Consider the following 20,275-nt stretch of genomic DNA (forward strand, 5'->3'; position numbering starts at 1 on the left):
GGCATTTAGAATTAAGATCTGTCTTCCCCAACAATTTCATTTAGAATGAAAAGAATCTATGAGTAAATAAGTAAAATATATGGTTTTAAAGATCAGAAAGACCAAGTAGCACAAAACTAAAAGAGAATAGAATTATGTATGAAATTTAAAAAAGTTTAATGTCCATGAAAAACTTTTAAAAACACACTTCATATGACTGTCCTATTTTTTTTTTGCTTTTTGGGTCACACCCGGCAATGCACAGGGGTCATTCCTGGCTCATGCACTCAGGAATTACTCCTGGCAGTGCTCAGGGGACCATATGGGATGCTGGGATTCGAACCCGGGTCGGCCGCATGCAAGGCAAACGCCCTACCCGCTGTGCTATCACTCCAGCCCTGACTGTCCTATTTTAACAGAGTTCTTTACTTGCCTTTAGACCAAAATTTCCTGAAATCATCAAAGTTACAAGGGAGATTCTTTAATAAGTTACCAGAGAGATTTTTCTTCTAGCAGACTGTGGAGGTAATCAGCCTGGTAAAGAACAACATGCTTCAAATGGGATCTGAAGAAGGGAAAATAACATATAAAAGTGTTTTTTCACACAGAATCCAACTCAAAGTTCAGGAAAAAGAAAGAATGACTGCAAAGTCATTCTCTAGTTCCCATTTCTCTCCCAGTGAGGTGCTCACATCTCACTGCAAAGTGGTAGAGATTAGGCTGCAGTGAAGTCAGAGTCTTGTGACCAATTTGATCTTGATTTGCAGGGTACGATAAACTCAATTCATTTGATTGCTATCACTTACCTAGTGACTGATGAAGAGATTATTCCTGATTTCTAAATAGCACTGAAAGAAAACTAAGGTTAGGGGAGGACTGAAGAAGACCCTTAGAAAGAGCTCAGAGCTCCATTATTCGAATGTTTATATTCTGGAGTGGGGTCTGACATTGATCTTGGTAATGACCCCAGAAATCAGTAAAGAGATTTTAGAAATCATCTCTTTCTCCATTTTCCAAGGTCAAAGCAATGACTCATATGAAAATACTAAGTACTCATTGCCTGACAAAAATGAAAACAATAGGATTTCAGAAGGGATTCTCAATTTTATTTTTTTTTTTCCTTTTTGGGTCACACCCAGCGGTGCTCAGGGGTTACTCCTGGCTCATGCACTCAGGAATTACTCCTGGCGGTGCTTGGGGGACCATATGGGATGCTGGGAATCCAACCCGGGTCGGCCGTGTGCAAGGCAAACACCCTACCCGCTGTGCTATTGCTCCAGCCCCAGGATTCTCAATTTTAAATAAAATATCTGTTTCATCAGTTTTATATCTCTTGTTAGATTTCACCTCATTTTGAAGTACTGCATTTTATCTTTTTTGTAATATCATCTTGGTATAGTATTTGGAGAACAGAATTTTATTTCAGAAAGGGACCTTAGAATTCATCGGATGCCTCCTCTCCCTCATCCAAATGCTAGAGGTGTGAAAATAGAACCCCCCAATTCTCCCCTCCCACTCATTCACCAAGTGTCTCAGGCAGAGATAGTCCAAGGGCTGGACCCTCAAGTCCCTTTACCTTAGAGGCTTTCACACTTGACCATGCTATGACAGATTAATTTGGGATCAAAACATTTAGTTCACTAACTCACCTAGAATCTTTTTAGTCATTAGTGTGTAGGGTTACACAATCCAATGGCTTTTCCGTCATTGTTCTCTTGTGTAATTCTAATATTCATTAGCATGATTTGAGGAAAGAGTCGGTCTCACTACTGACCCTTTGTGGCAGAAAAAAAATAGATTTTTCAAGAGGGAAGCTTTGAGAGTTCAGTGTTTCTAATTCCATCCTGTCAATGACACCAACTTCTTCTAGTTGTTTAGCACATATGAATCATATTATAGTTTCAAAATACTTTTCTATCAATAGTAACTTCTTAGCATGAATTGGGCTAATTTTATTATTTCCTCTTCTCCATACCAGCTTTCTTGATGACATTGTATTTGATGAATGTTCTAAATTACTTAGATGCTTAACTGCCTGAATTCCTAGAGTCTATATATATATGCTAGACAGAAGTTTTAAATTAAGGACCAGTGTTACCTATGGGATTATTGTTGCCAAGGGCAAGGTTAGAAGAAGGTTTTGAAGGGATTTGGGAAGTTTAGGACTGTCTTTATTGATGACAGGTTAGGTCATCCTGAGTTGGAGGAGTCTTGGAAGATTTTCCTGAATATCTGTTGTGATGCAGGACAGACTAAAACCGGGGAGCTGGCCATTGGCAGCATTCTTAAATTCATTACAGAGTGACCACAAACCTCAAGGAATATCAGCTCAAATTTAATTCAGCAATACACCAGCACTGTTCTGTTTCTGGCTGTTGGCAAGAGTGGACACCTAGAGTCAGGCCCCTTAGTGTCGAGATTCTGAGCAGGAACCCAGAGGCAATTGCAAACCTGGAATAAGAAAAAGGCTCTCGTGAGCATGATTCAAATAGAAAAGCTCTTTGAACCACAACATGTTAGTTAAGCTGAGTCACTTGCCACTCTTTTCTTTGTCCTGTAAATGGTGTTTAATCACTGAGGTTTAAACCAGGCCTTTTGGATTCTCAGTCTTCCCCTCTCAGCAATCTTTCCTCTTTACTACCCATGAGAAGAGTAAGACAGCTTCCCAGCATTGATTTTTAAGATCACTTCAGACAAAGGGCTGGGGCTGTAGGTTTTCTGAGAACTTGGGAGAGTCAGGAGAAATTACTGTCAGTTCTTGCTGTCAAGGTACTTTTCAGACACTGCCTTGCAAGATGGCCCCATAAATCCGATTACCTTCACCTTTCCTCTTTTTCCTTAAACTCTTCTGATTTTCTGATTTACCAAACACTTGAAAGTTCAGACAAACAAAATGTAACGGGATTTCTGACCTTTCAATGCCACCAATGCACTGATGATGCATCATCACATATTATATTTTTAGAGACTTGCAAGTGTTATATTGGGCTGGCTCATATTCAGGTCATCCACTCCCTCCCACCCCCAACACACTCCCCAATTTCCTCTTTATTTTTGCCTCCTAAGTAGTGCTCAGGGAGGCCTGGATTCAGCTATGCTGGAGCACAGCATCCACATCCAGTGACACCCTTGATGGGGGCATGTGGTCCTAGGGTTCCAATTTGGAGTCTGGTTCATTTAAGATGCATTACAGACTCTGGTGCCTCTCCCTGGTCCTCCTTTCGGCTTTTAAAAGAATTTTTGAGTCTCCAACTTTATCAATAAGAATTTTTTATCACTTAAATTTGCACATCTTGTGCTGTTTCACTTTGTATTTTTAATCTCCTAAATTCTGCCTTTGGACCTCAATTGTAACACTCGAATTTCAAATATATGTAGCACTTTAGCAGTGTCGTCCCATTGTTCATTGATTGGCTGGAGCGGGCACCAGTAATGTCTCCATTGTGAGACTTGTTGTTACTGTTTTTGGCATATCGAATATGCCATGGGTAGCTTACCAGGCTCTGCCGTGTGGGCAGGATACTCTTGGTAGCTTGCCTGGCTCTTCGAGAGGGATGGAGGAATCAAACCTGGGTCGGCTGTGTGCAAGCAAATACCCTACCAGTTATGCTACCACTCCAGGAATTTCAAATATATAGGAAACAAAAACCACATGTTAGCACTTTTGAAAATTCATTCCCAGTTTCACTAGCAGTCCTTATTTTGTGTGCCCCCTGTTCCAAATCCATACTCCTTATATAATCTCAAATCTTCAGATTCACAGATGAAGTCTTAATCATAGAGTCTGACCTCTCTTGCATATCAATTGCCACATATGCAGCAAATACTTTTGCAGGCATCCTCTCCAGAAACCATTCTAAACTTTCTTATCCCTTCTTGGGAGTTTCACATTTTACCTGGCATACCAAATTTTTCACTGCATTTGGAAGATAGTGGGCAGATGAGGTAAAATGAAAAGATGGGTGTCAAGGAGGGCCCCTCATGCCTTTGCATTATAATAAGGATCTAACTAAACATTGGAGTCTGCCTCAGGGTTGAAAATTTAGCAGAGTTCTCCTTTTTTTTTTTTGTTTTTGTTTTTGGGCTATACACGGTGGTGTTCAGGCCTTACTCTGGGCTCTGCGTTCAGGAATCTCTCTCTCCTGGCAGATTGGAAGAGGTTGGGTGGGGAGAGGACCATATGATTGCTGGGAATAGAACTAGGGTTACTGTGTGCAAGGCAAATGCCCTACCATTGTACATTCACTCTAGCCCCAGAACTCTCTTTTCCAATGCCTAGGAATCCAGTGATCATCATATAGCTTAGGATGGTCAGTTGCCCAAATCTGTTGCTCTTTTGACGGGATGGAGTACATATTTCTTTATGTACTCCAGAATCAGAAGGAGCCCCACCCCACCCCAAAAGCAGTCAATGCAAATAAAGATTGGAGTTTGAAAGGTATGTTTTGCTGTAAGAGCAACCAGACAAAAATGGGAAACCAGTAAGGTAAAGGGACTTACAAAGGGTGCATGTGAAATAGCAATGCCCCATGAAAACACAAGGACTTCAAGAGGCAAATAATTTGTGGTGTGTGTGTGTGTGTGGTGGTGGTGGTGGTGGTGGTGGTGGTGGGGTACTTTGAAAATAACCTTGGTTATTGGAGCAGTTACAAGAGACCTGGACAAAGACAGCTACTCTGCTGAAGTCCTCATTGTTTCCTCTACACCAAGCACAGTGCTCGGGCTATAGAAACTGCAAATGCCTATCTGTGTGTAACTACCATAACGAGGCCAAACGAGCCTGGTTTTGGGTAGACGCTTCAGTTCAGCCACCCGGTCACTTCCATGCCCCCTGGACCCCATCAATGGCCCAGTTTCTGGAGTTTGAGGATAAAGGACTTAAAGACACTTATTGGCCATTGACTTCTCGCCCTGTTCAATCCGGCTCACCCCTCCCTAAGGCAAAGGTGAAGAAGCAAGTCGCTCCTGGAGCAAGTAACTAAATGGGCCACTGGGCCACCCCGGCCCTCGCCAGGCCACCCGGGCGGTGAGTCGCTCACGTCCTGGTGGTACCGGGCACCCTTTTCCAACTTCTCTCCCCACCTGGCTGAGGGTAAGCGGAACGGGGGTGGGGCGGAGAGGAGGGCCCAGGAGGAGGTGGCTCGAAGGCTGTCCCGAGCAAGTCTCCCGTGGCCTGTGCATGTGTCTCCTGCTCCTCATCAGGTGCCGCCCGCACAGCCCCTCGCGCCTCGGGCCGAGACGCAGAGGTCGAAGCACGTGTCTGTGCGGCGCTGTCCCTCAAGCTCCGGGAACCCGCCTCCCGCGCGCTGGCTCCCCGGAGAGGTGCCCCCCCAACCCTCCCCCCCACCACCACTCTATCCCCAAACTCCAGGGACCGCATCCCCGGGCACGCCCGGCCCAGCCGGAGGGGCGCCCGGAGGGTGGCGGCAGGCCGGGCTGCGGCGCGGGCGGGGCGCGGGCCACGCAAGGCGGGAAGCGGAGCCGGGGGGCGCCGGAGCACGCGCGCCTCGCCGCTGCCCCGCGCGGGATCCGCTGGCCGGGCTGCAGCTGCGGCGGCCAGAGGGGGCCCGAGGAGGGCGGACGCGCGGGCGGGAGCAGGAGCAGGAGCAGGAGGAGGAGGCCCGGGAGGCCGTGCGTGGCAGCCCGAGGGGGTGCACGGCGCCCCCCGCCCCCGCCCTCCTTCCGGGAGCGACGATGCAGACTCTGAAACTGGCGCTGCTGGGCTGAAGGCGGAGGCAGCGGAGTTGCAGCGCGCGCCGCTCGGTGAGTGTGTCTCCCGGGCGCCGAGAGCGGGGAGGGGGGAGGCGGAGGACGAGCCGGAGCAGGAGGAGCAGGAGCCCGAGCCGGAGCCCGAGCAGGAGCAGGAGCAGGAGGGGGAGAATGCCCGGAGCCTCGGCCGCTGCCGCCGCCGCGATGCTCCCGGCTCAGGAGGCTGCCAAGCTCTACCACACCAACTATGTGCGGAACTCGCGGGCCATCGGCGTGCTGTGGGCCATCTTCACCATCTGCTTTGCCATCGTCAACGTGGTGTGCTTCATCCAGCCCTACTGGATTGGCGACGGCGTGGACACTCCGCAAGCCGGCTATTTCGGGCTCTTCCACTACTGCATCGGCAACGGCTTCTCCCGGGAGCTGACCTGCAGGGGCAGCTTCACGGACTTCTCCACGCTGCCCTCGGGCGCCTTCAAAGCCGCCTCCTTCTTCATCGGCCTCTCCATGATGCTCATCATCGCCTGCATCGTCTGCTTCACCCTCTTCTTCTTCTGCAACACGGCCACCGTGTACAAGATCTGTGCCTGGATGCAGCTCACCTCCGGTGAGTACGCGCTCACCTCCACGGAGGCGCGGGGTTTGCGCTGGAGCTGGGGAGGGGGGACCCCCGGGCGCCCGAGCCCGGGAGGGGCGGGAGTGGGAGGGACCCGGGCCGCGCACGCCGCGGGGTGCCCAGCAACTTCATCCTCTCGGGCCGGGAGGGGGCGAGTGTGTGTGCTTGTGGGGGGGGGGGGTGGGCGGGAGCCCTGGAAGGCCCGGAACCCCCGGGGTTCCCCAGCCCTGGCACGTGCGCACCATCCCGAGGCTTTCCAGAGCCTCCCCAGTGTCTAGGACGAGACCCAGAGGGGCGCGCTGGAGCTTGGGCGGCTGCCGTGCCGAGCGTGCAAAGGACCCGGAGGGGGTGTGTGGTGTGGGGTGGGGTGGTGTGGGGTGGTGTGGGGTAGTGTGAGGTGGTGTGGTGTGGAGTGGGGTGGTGTGTGTGTGTGTGTGTGTGTATGTGTGTGTATGTGTGTATGTGTGTGGGAGGTGAGGGGGACGACTTCGCACTAAGAGGCACAAATCGGCTTTGGCATGGCGGTTGTGACTAGAGTCCGTCTCTGGGATCATTTCTACCCCTGCTGCTACAGGGTGGCTGGGGTCCGTGTGTGTATGTGTGTGTGTTTGATGTTGTGTGTGTGTTTGTTTCTCTATCCCGGGACTTATAACGTGTTTATCACCCTTCTGGAAAGCGAGTCTTAATTCTGTCTTGGGTTTCATTCACCCTTTTAAAGAAATATATATATATATATATACACACACATATATGTATGTATGTATGAATATATATGTATATATATACATATATATATAGGAAGATTCCTTGCAATTGCCCTATGTCAGGTCTTCAAAGGAGGTTTCCTACCCAGAGTAAAGGTCCGTCTATTCTGTCTTTCTACCGAGAGAGGTCTCAAGGGAAGCAAGATGTCAAGATCTCATTCTGGGAGATGGGCAGAGCATGAAAACCCAGACTACATTAGCATCTTATCATCACTCTTTGCCCATGATCTATGTTCTTAGGTTGCTCAATATCAAAGTACCACCCCCACCAGCTTCCAAAGTTTTAGCTCAGAAGGATGGGGTTCTGCAGAGTCCTGGAGCAAAACTGCCAGGTTTTCTCTGGCTCCCAGGTGGCCACTTCTCTCTCTGCTAGCCTCCTTAAATGCCCTCCCTTCCTAAGACACATTTCATCGCCAGTCACTTTATACCCTGCCATTTAAAAATTATTGGGGTCTATATGGTTGTATGGGTCATTTAGTGGGGGCATGCGATGTTTCAGGCAGCCAACATTTTTCATGTGTGTTTGGATTTTCTTTTCCCTAAGATGTTACGTCAAGGTTTTCTAATTACTCCTTTGCTAGGGCAGGTTTTCTGGAGGATAGGGATTTGATCCCAGTTTACCAGTTTGCTGCAGTATGATTAAGTCTGTAAGGTATTGCACAAGTGTTAAGGCTCATGACTGTATCTAGCTGGATGAAAGAGAAGCTGTGGGAGACTCAACTTGTATGGAAGTATGTGCTTCGTATCTCAGCTATTTTGATTTGCCTTGTACTATGAACATGGCGTGTAAAAGGCAAGAAATGAGCATCAGTGAAGAGTCACCTCACAAAGTCTGAAATGTGAGCGTTCTCAGCTTTTTTTTTTAACCTGCACTCCCAGTTCTTAACAACTCTCTGTCTTTATGTTCGCTTTCATAGGCATTTCAAGAGCGCATTAAGTTTGAGATTTGAAATAAATTTGTGATTCTACTTGTTCTTGACACCTGGCTATGGCTTGACTTTGAAGATGGTAGGACATGGAGGATGCAGATGTTTTAGAAAAAGAATTGACCCTGCACAGCTAATTTTAATTTTTCTAAGTGAAATGACCTATTTAGACTGGTGATTCAAATTAGATTGTTTTTTCAAAGGTCTGAAAGTAATTTGCAGGTGATTTCTCAACTTCTCACTGTCCCTAAATATTTTATGTTTATGAAATTTTATACTCTACTTTGTTTTTTTGTTTCTTAAAGGGAAAAATAAAAGACTATTTTTTGGGAAATAATTACCAACTTTGAAGTTAATACAAACTGAAACTGTTGTAATATTTTTTCTTTCCTCTTCCTGGGATAGAGTACACAAAAATCATTGTATTAGTGAAAAATGTCATATTTTATGAAATTTTACATAAATATGCATCCTGTTTTTCATCTATCAAGATAAAATGTGATGATGCCTTTGTACTGAAAAAAGAAAATAAAAAGATTTACTTGCTATGTTTGTGGTGCATTCCACAATCTTAATTTGAAAACATACTTTTTTTATTGAATATCCGTGAGATACAGTTACAAAGCTTTCATGTTTGAGTCAGTCATACAATGATCGAACACCCATTCCTCCACCAGTGCACATTTTCCACCACCAATATCCCCAGTCTCCCTGCACCATTCCAACCCTCCCCCTGCCTCTATAGAAGACAATTTCCCCCATACGCTCTCTACTTTGGGGCATTATGCAATATTATGCAATATAGGTATTGAGAGGCTATCACGTTTGGTCCTTTATTTCTTTCAGTGCACATCTTCTATCCTAAATGATCCCTCCAACTATCATTGACTTAGTGATCCTTTCTCTATTCCAGCTGAAAGGCATACTTTTAAAGCCATTATTTGTAACATATTTGGTGTCTTATTTCTATATAAACCACAAAAGGACAGTTTTATTAATTAATATATTAAAGAATAAGTTCTGATATGGCAATTAAGAATTAAAGTCAGTTCTATCTACAGCTGTCTTAAGGAAAGGGATAAAAATGTATTTCTGAAGAATGTCACATTAATGTAGTTTCCAGTTTTCATTTAAAATCTCATGACAATAGAAAGGAATATGATTGTGTTTTGTAAGTTATTATAAAGCTAATTTATAACTTTCAGATTGTTGCTTTTTAATGTTCAGAGTCCTTATACTTTATAACTTAAGTATATTCAGGCTAATCTCAAGTGTAATTTGCTGTGAAGAATAGCACTTAATGTGTGATTTGCTTACTGGGTACTGCTTAATGCTCATTAGAAATCACATTATTAACTTGTGTATCTAGTTACCTATATAGGTCTAATATGGCACCATTATCAATTAGAATCTATTAAAATATAAAACCTCATATGGAATGATAACAGTAAGATGATGAATCAGGAGACAAAGTTTTGGCAGTATCACATCAAGAATTATTCTTATTATGATTCTAAACAATGAACTAGAAAAAGTAGTTAATTTATTGGACCTGAAAATGATTTTGTTCTTCTATCTAGATTAATGATAATCTTATGAACACCTGCTTTCTCTTGCTCTAGCCTCTAAATAGTTTTTAACCTTAATATAGTGAAACAACAGAATTAGGAGCTAATCTCTCATACTCATCCTGGATATAATTGTATACTTTTTGTTGTTGTTGTTGTTTGGGTCACACCTGGTGATGCACAGGGGTTACTCCTGGCTCATGCACTCAGGAATTACTCCTGGCGGTGCTCAGGGGACCATATGGAATGCTGGGAATCAACCCCGGTCTGCCGCATGCAAGGCAAACACCCTACCTGCTGTGCTATGACTTCAGCCCCCTAACCCTATACTTGTTAATTATGCTTCATACAAACATTGAAGATGTAAAATAATATAAATAATAATAATCATATATACAAGATCTTCTATGGAAAGAAGAAAGACACCTTCTCTCTGTAGAATTCAGAAGAAAGACTTCTATGTTTTCTTTAACACTAAAAAGGAGATAGAACTGTAATTGGTCAAGCAGGGTAATAAAGTCAGAGTTTAAAACATTAACAGGAGGGGCCAGAGTGCTAATACAGCGGAAGGGTGTTTGCCTTGCACACAGGTGACCCCAGTCCCAGCACCCCTAGAGTCCTCCGAGCACCACTTGGAATAAGCTCTAAGAACCACTGGGTGTGTTCCCCCCCTTAAGAGGGGAAAATATTAAGATAAAAAAAGGAAATTTTGCTCTGGAAATTGTTATTTTCTGCTTTCATGTTTTTGTCCTTTAAATCACTATTTCAGTCTGTTTTCGGGTCTATTAAGAGTCAAGCCTTTAAAGGTGTGTTTGGTTTATTTTACTAAGTTGTGTGGAATTTCCAGATGTTCAAGAGTTAACCATAATAGGAAAAAGAAACACTGCCATTAAAAATGTAAGACAAGGCAGTGGGGCAGAGTTTAAGGGTCTGTAGCCACCCACAGTGGATGTCTTGATTGAATTCTGTTGATATGGAGATGTTTGCTTTCATCTGTGAAGAGCACCTCATCTCAATTGGTCTTTCTTAGTTAGGACAGGATAGGAGTAAGGCTCGTATTTTCCAGATCCCTTACCTTGTTCTAATAAATGTAGCAGTAAGAAAGGCCACCAAGGGGCTGGAGGGATAGTAGTGGGTAGGACATTTGCCTTGCACGTGGCTGACCTAGGTTACTTCCCTGGCACCACATATGGTGCCTGAGCCAACCAGGATTAAGCCCTGAGCCTGGGTGTATCCCCCAAACAGAAGGACCACCAAAATGGCAAGTCCCTGTGGCAAGGGTTAAGGGGAAGTCAGTTTCCAGAACAACTCAGCTTCAGTTTTCTCCACATTTTGGCCAGGGGTTCTTTAGGGGCTGCTCCTGGTTGGTGCTCAGGTTTCAGAGATGGAATCCAGGTCTCCTGTATGCAGAGCATGTGCATTAGCCCTTTGAGCTCTCTCCTGCACTCCTTCTCGTGATCATCTTAGCCAAATTGTCTTTTTGAATTTTATAACTGTCATTGAGGTGAGATGAGAATTCCCAGAGGAAATCACAGCATTTCTTAGCCTGCAAGGAGAGCCTTTGAAATGTTGTTCTTTCCTCTCACTTTTCCCTTGTGCTCCTTTCTTCTGTATTCTCAGTATTTGCAGTTACAAATGTGTTTTCATGTTGAAGATCTGCCTTATCTAGAGCCTTGAAAATTCTGTAAAGCAATGTCTACTCTTCTTAATGTAGTGGAGAGGTCAAGATCATGGACAGCAGTGTAAAGAGATGTGGGTTTGAAAGCTGGTTCTGACATTCACTGATTGTTTGACCTGAGGAATTACTCTATGTATTCCAGGTGTTCATTGACAAAGTAGCCTTGTAATTGTATTTATCACAGGAGAGTGGTATAAGGATTAAATAAGCTTTGTGTGTGCTGAGAACAGAGTCTTGCATACAAGTACTCTGAGTGTTAGGTCTAGTTACTGTTCTTTTGGGGGAGGGGTTATGTGGTGGGGAGAGGGCACGCTTGACTCTACTCAGGTCTTACTCTTGGCTCTGTGCTCTGGAATCATTCCTGGCAGAGCTTGCAGAACCAGATGTGGTGCTGAGGATTGAATGTAATGTGGGATGGCTATGTGCAAGGCAAATGCTGTACCCAGTATATTCTAGCCCCTAAAATAAAATTTTTATTGAATTAATAAGGTAAGTTTTAAAATGAAATATAGCAAAGAAGTGAAAGGAGTGATTTAAAATTCCTTACATGCCTGGTTGAGAAGAGAAAGCCATATACTTTGAAAGCTATGATGCTTCTCTTTCTCCTTGGTTTGCTGCGTGAGAAGTAACTGCACTAAAGATAGTCTTGTCATTTATTTAATGACAAGAGACATGACTTGACAGTCTCATGTCTTAAGAGTTGATTCCCCAATGGAGGGTTTTCTGATACATGGGTAATGGATTTTATTTCAATACTGGGATGTAATCAGTTATGGCTTAGGGTTCATCAAACTTCCCCTTCGTGTTTAATTTCTCATTTAAAGAATATGGATTACTCGAAATGAAAGTTTGATGTAAGAATATACACAGGCTTGATTTCAGGAAGAGTTGGTGTTGGGTTCCAGTTGGTTTCCCTTATGTGCTTTCAGGTTACAGGAGAGTATGTGACTTCCAAGCTTTCCTTTTTGTTTTTTCACTTTTGGGGAATGCACCAGCACAAACCAAACAGTGTTCTTGGACTTATCAGGATCCTATGCAGGGCTCTGACAGGGCTTCTTGGTAGGAAGGGGGCAAGTGGGGGATTTATTCACCTCCAGACTGGACAGTCAAGATCAGGACTGTTTGACCAAAACTGAACACATGAGAAAGCCTTAAGAAGGCTTTAGAAAGGCTTTAAGAAGCCTTAAGAAAGCCTAAGTTCAGTGTTATGGACAAAATTACCCTAATTTCTGCGTATGAAAGATTTCTGAAGAGGGCTTTTTCTTCTGTCATAGAGTCTTAAACACTCCTTTAGATGCAGACGGAAGTGTGTATATCTCATGTGAGGACAGTTTTTACTTTCAAACATATTCTACTTACAAATACTTTGTTTATGCAGTCAAACTTGTAAGAAGAGATTTCAAATGAGAATTCAGTAACTTGGGGTTTTCCCCCCCTTTTATGTAATATGACAAGGAATGTGACAATTGAAGAGATGTTGGAAAATATATTAATGTGAATGTCAAAACAAATTATTTTTATTACAGGGAGATTTTAAGTGAGTATCTGTGAAAAATAACAGGCCCACATAACCCATTCAGTATATTGTTGGGTAGGTTTTTTTTTTCTTGGTGTAAGGTTGCATATTACATAGTTTTCCCTTCATTGTTAAAAATGATAAAAATGTTAACATCATTAAAAATGTTAATAAGATGCTTATATAAATAATAAATGCATGTGTGCATATGTGTGTATCTAACCAGAATGTTGTATCAGATGCTTAACGTGACATTTGTTTAGTAATTGGTTCTTTTGTTTTGTATGATCTAATAAAGAGAATGATCTAGTAAAGAGACTCCAAATGGGTAGGCCATTATCTTTTATTTTATGTGTATATACCTTAGGTATTGTTCACAGAGAGCAAAATTTTAAATAAATAAAAATAAGAAACAGTATATAGCTATACTGGCAGTATGTGGCTCAGTGCACTTCTGTGTGTGGTGTGAGGAGATAAACTATGGGAAGAGGAATAGAGAGAACTTTTGATCACACTGGCGTGAAGCAAAGAAGGCTCCAGAATTTTAATTTGAGGGCTTAATAGCATGATAACTGGGAGAGTTTTAAGAATAAGTTTTATAATATTTTTGAACTTTGGGGGTCAGTATTAGCCTTAATTAAAGTGACTTTTCTTCATAATGAGTCACTGGAATTCTTATTTGATAGTAGGAGCTGACTTTTATACTTAATACTAACAAGAAGATTAGACAGAAACTAAGAGTTTGGTTCATATAGCAAAGAGTAGGTATGTATTTGATAACTAAAGCATAAAGCTGTTATAAAGCATGATTTGGACATTAAAAAGAAATAAAAGCATCCCCCAGCATCCTAAATATTCATATAATATCATGGAGACCTTGAATTATAACTACAGTTCTATTATGTTCTATTGTGAATTTTAACTGTAGCAGTGTGAGGGAACCTGGTAATTTTGGTGATATGGTCTGATTATTTTAGTGCTTAACCTTTTAATGTGGCTCTAGTTGGGCCCAGCATTTCTGGCGGTCATCATGGCCACCCAGGACTTAAGAGATCAAGAAGTGGAAGGCCAAACCTGAGTCTCTGTGTGTATCAGACATGTGCGTTGGCCCTTTGAGCTATCTCCCAGTTCTACTATTGTTTAAGTTGTCCTAACTGTAGTCTTGAGCATATTTTTCATCTCTTAAATAAATCAGAAAAATAAATACCTTGCAAGATGAATGTATTACCAATATATAGACATAAGCCATGCCAAATATTTGGCAGAATGAATGAAGTGGAATCGCCAGAATGGGTTTCACATGACTGGTTTCTGTTAACTTTCCCAGTCTGAAGTGAGGTTTATAACTGGGCGGAATGGTTTATATGAAGTTAATAGGAGAAAAAATCCTAAATGGTGGGCTGAGTGACATCATTCTAATTACATGAAAGTGTGAGACTATCACTTGCCAATGAAAGGTTCTTAGAAAAGTAGTTAAAGGTAGTGAAATGAATGATAATGGTTGTAGATTAGAAAATGGTTGTAGTTGTAGATTATCTCAGAAGCAGACGCGTGGAATGTAACAAACTAAGAGAATTCTTTACATATTTGTCACCCTCTTAAACAATGGCAGAGAGGAGCTTGAAGAGAACTCAAGTTAGCATGACTACATAATGTATCATTGACCAGTTACTAGATGTCTGGTCTCTGGGTGGAAATTAACCTAGTAGAGGTGTTCTGCCTGGCCCTTTTTGGTTTTAATGATCATCAAAAGCAAGACTGAAAAACAAAAATGGACAATGTGTATAATTATTGACAGAAGCCTCACTATTTGAAAAACAAGCAAAGAAATCCAGCTGTGAGGAATGACAGGGACATAGAAGAGAGACACCAAGAGTAAATGAGGTATGAATAGAAAATACATAAAGAAATTCAAGGTTAAAGAGCCTGTGGAATTTGATAGTATCAAGAGCTTGTGGAATTTGTTTCATCAATTGCTTCAGAATGTATTGATACAGGTCAAGCAGAGAGCTGGAATATACATTACTGAACAAAATTGTGTGCAAATCAACAAAACAAAAACTGAACCTAGCACACAATAAGCACTTAGTGAATGTTATCTATGATTACTGTTACTATTCCTGTTGCTGCTGTCACTACTGTTGCTACTATTACAACTATTACTACTGCTACTGAGAACTGGACTAATGAGTGGTTTACCTTTGGAAAATTTAGACCAAAATATATACTACCTGACTTAAAGGACAATTTTATTTACAAATTACATATTAGAATCTTCCCTGTTCTGAATATCAAGAGAGAAAATGTCTGTGTAAGCTTTTCATAAGCTACATAGTGTATAAAAACGATTGTGATTTCTATGTTGTTTTGTAGATTACTAACAAAATACCATACTCAGTTAAGAGTTAAATTTCTGAAAACATGCCATAGCTACTTCATTTTATTTTTAATAGTACTTAAAAATGATGAAAATATATTTTGGAAATAATTTTGAACTGTTTAGTAAAGTTCAGTGGGATGACTTGAAAAAAATTAAGCTATGTTTTGAAGACAGTGAACATGATAATCTTGTGATTATTTTAATACTTAAGCATTTGGGCATTCTTTTTCAATTCTACTAGAATGATATAGAAATAATGACAGGTGTGACTCTGAAGTTTACAGTTATCAAAAACAAAATGAAATATTCGCAGTCTTGAATAACATAAGAAACATCTCAGTAGTTATAGTTTTCTATATCAGATGTAGCTATAATATATTGAAAATCAATTTTTGAATTTTTAATTTTCCTTTGCAAGCAAAGGAAGTGATTATCATACTTGTGTACAGGTGAAAATAATCATTTGTTTTACATGAACATGTTAATTCCTTGTATTTCTTTAGCTTTTCTAGAGAAGATTAAAGAAATTAAGTCCAGCACTTCTTCATATTTTTATTCCATGTTCATTTATGAAACGAGAATATGTCACTGACTACATTTAAGACAGTGACCCAAACTCCTGAATAATGAACAAATGAACATTCTTTGTTGAACATCTTAACAAGATCCCTTTTGTGGTAAATATCCAGAATTGATGTTGACAAGAGAGCTTATTAAATAAGCATGCTTGATCAGACTCAGTGTCTAGGGATTCCGATGAAGAGATGGTGGTGAGCCCTGCTGGGCTATCTTTGTGCATCCTGTAGATCATATGAATCCCGTTTGCTTTCCATATCATTAATTCGTTGGTAGGCACGCTCAAAGCAAGAGGAACTGATATGGGGAAATGGGTCGGCATCCATCCAACCCACATTCACTTTACTAAAGACCCTCCATCGATTGTAAAATGGGCTCTAGAGGGAGCTCCAGCCCTGTTATCTTCTGTTTCTCAGAACTTTGAATTTTATAGGGTCAGTCAAGAGTCATTCTGTACCCCAGAATGCGCCCAGTTTCTTCTAAGATAGCATTTAAGGGACAGTGGATGGTAGGTTAAATAGGAAGGTTGTAAGAGAGTAAGAAAAGGGCTTTATCCTGAGTGCATGCAGTAGAAGGGAAAGCTCCTTTCCTTACAAAGAAAAAGCGAATTTTTCCTGGTTTCTCTCCTGTCCCTTGCTTTGATACAAAATCTTTACCATTATTCTTTATAATTTATCTGACTCCGAAAAGTACTCTTGTGACTCTCGCTTAGCCTACTTAAAATATTTTTTTTTTATTATTTAGGTACCGGTGATTTCCAAAGGTATTCATAGTTGAGTTTCAGGCATAGAGTTTTACTGTCCCGTCAGTAACTAGTGTTGGCTTCCACCAGTGCTCTGCTTTTCTACCTCACCCTCCAGCCTGTTTCCTTGGCAGGCACATATTTAAGCTTGGTTATTGGTCTCATGCATTCGGTTTTGTTGACTCTATAGTTCAGAAATATAGTTTCAGCAACTCGTGTTTCTGAAATCCCTGCCCTCTGCCCCTGTTGTCTCTGTCTTTCTCTTCTTTCTTTTCCCCCTTTAGTTTCCTTCCTTCCCTATCTTTAGTGCCTTACTCCAGGCTATCTAAATATCCCCTTTTGATGCATTTCTGCCCTTTACCTTACCTTTCTAGTAGCTTACTTTTTTTTAGAGCACACACTGGCAGGCTCTTTCCCTCAACAGAACTATTATTTCTTAGCCTGGAGATAAATAGGACTTCCCTGGAAATTATCATGTCACCAGAGACCTCATTGGGAAATTCAAAAGAAGTTGATTCACACCTGTTGGAGTCTAAATTGCTGCTTGATCTTTCAGCTTGTGAACTGTGTGTTATGCTGTCTCTGCAACAGTCTGAGCCCATTTGGAAAATTAAAAACATCATGGGAATAGAAATTCCATTTGTTTTGAAACTTTAGGGACTATTTGGAACATTAATGTTTGCATTAACTCTCGACGTGAGTAAGAAAATAATGCTTTGCATAATTAGAATGAAAAACTGGGCACCTGACTTTATTACTAGCATTTATCCACATATCTCAGTTTCTAATCATAATAGAAAAGAAAAAATAATGAAGGTCTGTTGTACTCAAGCATAATGTTCTCTCCTGAAAGTCATTCAAAATTATGTAAGTTCCATATGGACTTTAAGTGGTAAAGTAAATGAGGTAGATATAATAATCTAGGGGTTTGGTCACCACCTGTTGATGGTTAGGAGCCTCCAGAATTGCACTTGGTGAAGCTTTGGGGAACAGGTGGTGCCTGGATCTAACTGGGGTTAGCTGCGTGCAAGGCAAGCACCTTAATCCTTATACTGTCTCTGCCCCCTATTGATATTTTTAAAGATGTATGTCTCTGAAACTTGGACATAGTGTTATAATACAGTAGTACTGCTTGAATAAAAACCAAAGAACCTGAACTCAATCTGATTTCTGTTTTATCTCTTTGGGAACCTTAAAAGCAAAAGTTCTTCAGAGGAGATGTTTGAAAAAGCACAATTCTTTGCACAGCATTAAGCCACCCCAACCCCACATCTTATACTAAAAAAATTTCTTTTTAATTCTCATAGTATTTCCTTCTCATTAGCTCCAAAGACCCACTATAGCCTCACAGCCTGCTGAAGTATTTACGCTTTAAAAAAGGCAAGCAGAAAATCTTAACTGTATCACACTAGCATTGACATAGTACAGCCTAGAATTTTGGGGTTGAATTTAATGTGCATAGAACAAAGGTGGAAAGTTCTGGTTATTGTTATTATTATTATTTTACAAGTGGTTCATAAAAATAGCCCAGTGATTGTGAGACATTGTCAATAAACAGTAAAGTTGTAATCATGAAACATTTATTCTGGAAATAGAATGTATCTCACATATAATTCTTCTTCTTCAACTCTCATGCTGACACAAAGAGTTCATTTGGAATTTATTCCCAAGTGTGCTGAAGTTTTATCTAAGTTTATTGTAGAAACACGATTTATATGAAAGCAAGCTTGAACTTGCACAGTGAAAGAGAAGGTGATATAAATTTATATTGTAGTTATAATGTTATTTAATCTAGCAAACATTCTGGTTTTGGTTAACATTTGCCAAAGGGATCATTATTTCTGATGTTCTCATGTCTAGTACACAGAAAACACTAATAAATATTGGGCATGAGTGTCATCATTGTTATTGTCATCACACATCAAAGGAAGAACAAGTATGTATAAAGGATCTCATAGGTTTCTATTCTATAAAAATCCTGTGTGATCTCAATATTTTGTCTTTTAATCTAAAAAAGGAATTTTGTGAAGCTTCACAGTATGTTGCTATTTCATTAAGAGTATTTTTATTTTTGCTTCCTTTGGGGGGCTCCCAAGCAGTGCTCAGGACGCCCAGGGCCAAAGGTTCAGTGTTTGGGCCCAAGAAAGCAATGCCTTATGGTATATGGGATTACTGAGGTTGCTTTGCAATGCTTGGGGATCATGCAGTGCTAGGAAGCAAACCAGGATCAGCTGCATACAAGACGTGTACCTTAACTGCTGTGCTGTCTCCCTGGCCTCTGCTGTTCCATTTTTGCTGGATGTGTTTAGTCCTTTCCATTCCAGACCTTCATGGAAATTTGACGACAGAGCATTTCCTTTCCAGGAGAGTTATACCCTTTTCACCTTCAAAGGCTTTTGAGTTGGAGACTGGGAAACCATGGAATGATATTATTAGTAAAGTGTTATGGCTTGCAGTTGGAGCTCTGTCCTTAATGGAGGCTTCTTGAGGACTGGTGGCATGACCATTTTATTCGTTATTGAGTATTTGGTGCCTATAGTGCTTGTTGTTCTGAGTGTGGATTGTCTTCCATTGTATTAAGCTAAAACCACAGTGTGAAGCTGTATCCCAGGAACTGGTTACAGAGATTTCTCAGCTCTGGAGAAGGAATTATTTTCCCACAGTGAGTGCTACTGGAAATCTTATGACTTAAGTTCTACTTAAGGAAACAGCCCCTGATTTTCCTTCAAGTTTAAAAAAATGATAAACCATGATCCAAACTTAATGATATATCTTGGTATCCTGTGTTTATGAATATGGGATGTTTATTCTAAATGGCTCACCTTGACCAGGGGCATTGGCACTGAAAAACAAACAGTTCAAGTCAGTATGTAGATCCTATGGTTCATAGCTCTTAGCTTTAATACAAAGAATAAAATCATCCTGAACCAAGAAAGCATCACTTATTTGAATATAGGTCTTGTATTTATACATAAGATTATTTGCCAGAGAAATTCTTTACATTCTCAACTTTAAAGGCAATAGCCATAAAACCTGAAAGTCAGGCAAGGTAAGAATTTCTAGAGGGCAAAGGAAAAACAAAAAGATCCAGAGCAGCATAGTTCAAGGAGCTAAACAGATGGGACTGGCATGTGACAGCCACAGCAGTAATCTTGAGATTTTCTACTATTGCTGCTACATTTACAGACATTTATGTAATATCTGCAAGAGGAGAATTGATCAGTTAACATCTATACAGGAAACCAAATAAGCTTTATAATATTTTTTTCTCCTCCCCTCCTCTTTGATTCCTTCTACAAATTTGGTCTGATGTTCAAATTCTTGGGGAAGGAAAATAAAGGAAGTTTGCGATGAGAAAAATCAAAATTAGCATAGGGAAAGAACATTTTACTTGGAGGCTAACAAAAAGATAATATATGACACTAAGATAATTTGAGCTTTTTTCAGAACATAATAACATGCAGTTGATGCTTCCCATGGAAATAATAAGATATAAAATATATACCTCATAGTCAATTTTATTATAATTTAAAAAAATCCTTTCACTTCTGACTATAAAAAATCACTTAAGTTAAACCCTCATAAATATGAAATATGTATTGAATCTTAGCTAAGTGCAGTTGTAGACCCAGAAAGCTGAGAGAAAGTTCTGGGAAATGAATTATTCTCTATGATAAACTCCAGACATACAAGGGAACCCTTAATGATATTGCTCAGCTACATTGTTCACAAAGTTTCTTTAATATGTTCTATTCTTTGATTCTGAGATAAGTTTGTGATGTTTGGCTGCTATGGTAACTGCCATTTTATTAACAAGTACC

The 20,275-nt window shown here is 41.0% G+C and overlaps 1 protein-coding gene across 4 annotated transcripts in view; it reads left to right on the top strand.

Moving 5' to 3' along the window:
- The first annotated feature begins 5,709 nt into the window (after positions 1-5,709).
- LHFPL3 (LHFPL tetraspan subfamily member 3) overlaps positions 5,710-20,275 on the top strand; it is a 550,996-nt gene continuing 536,430 nt past the window's right edge. For all 4 annotated transcript variants that reach the window (XR_008631063.1, XM_055144598.1, XM_055144609.1 and 1 more), the window contains exon 1: positions 5,710-6,295. Coding sequence is in view for 3 of the 4 variants with exons in the window: in XM_055144598.1 (XP_055000573.1) it covers positions 5,860-6,295 (436 nt within the window). In the remaining variant the exon portion in view is untranslated. The remainder of the gene's footprint in view (positions 6,296-20,275) is intronic.

The sequence above is a fragment of the Sorex araneus genome, chromosome 1 (genome assembly GCF_027595985.1).
Source record: "Sorex araneus isolate mSorAra2 chromosome 1, mSorAra2.pri, whole genome shotgun sequence".
Lineage (NCBI taxonomy): Eukaryota > Metazoa > Chordata > Mammalia > Eulipotyphla > Soricidae > Sorex > Sorex araneus.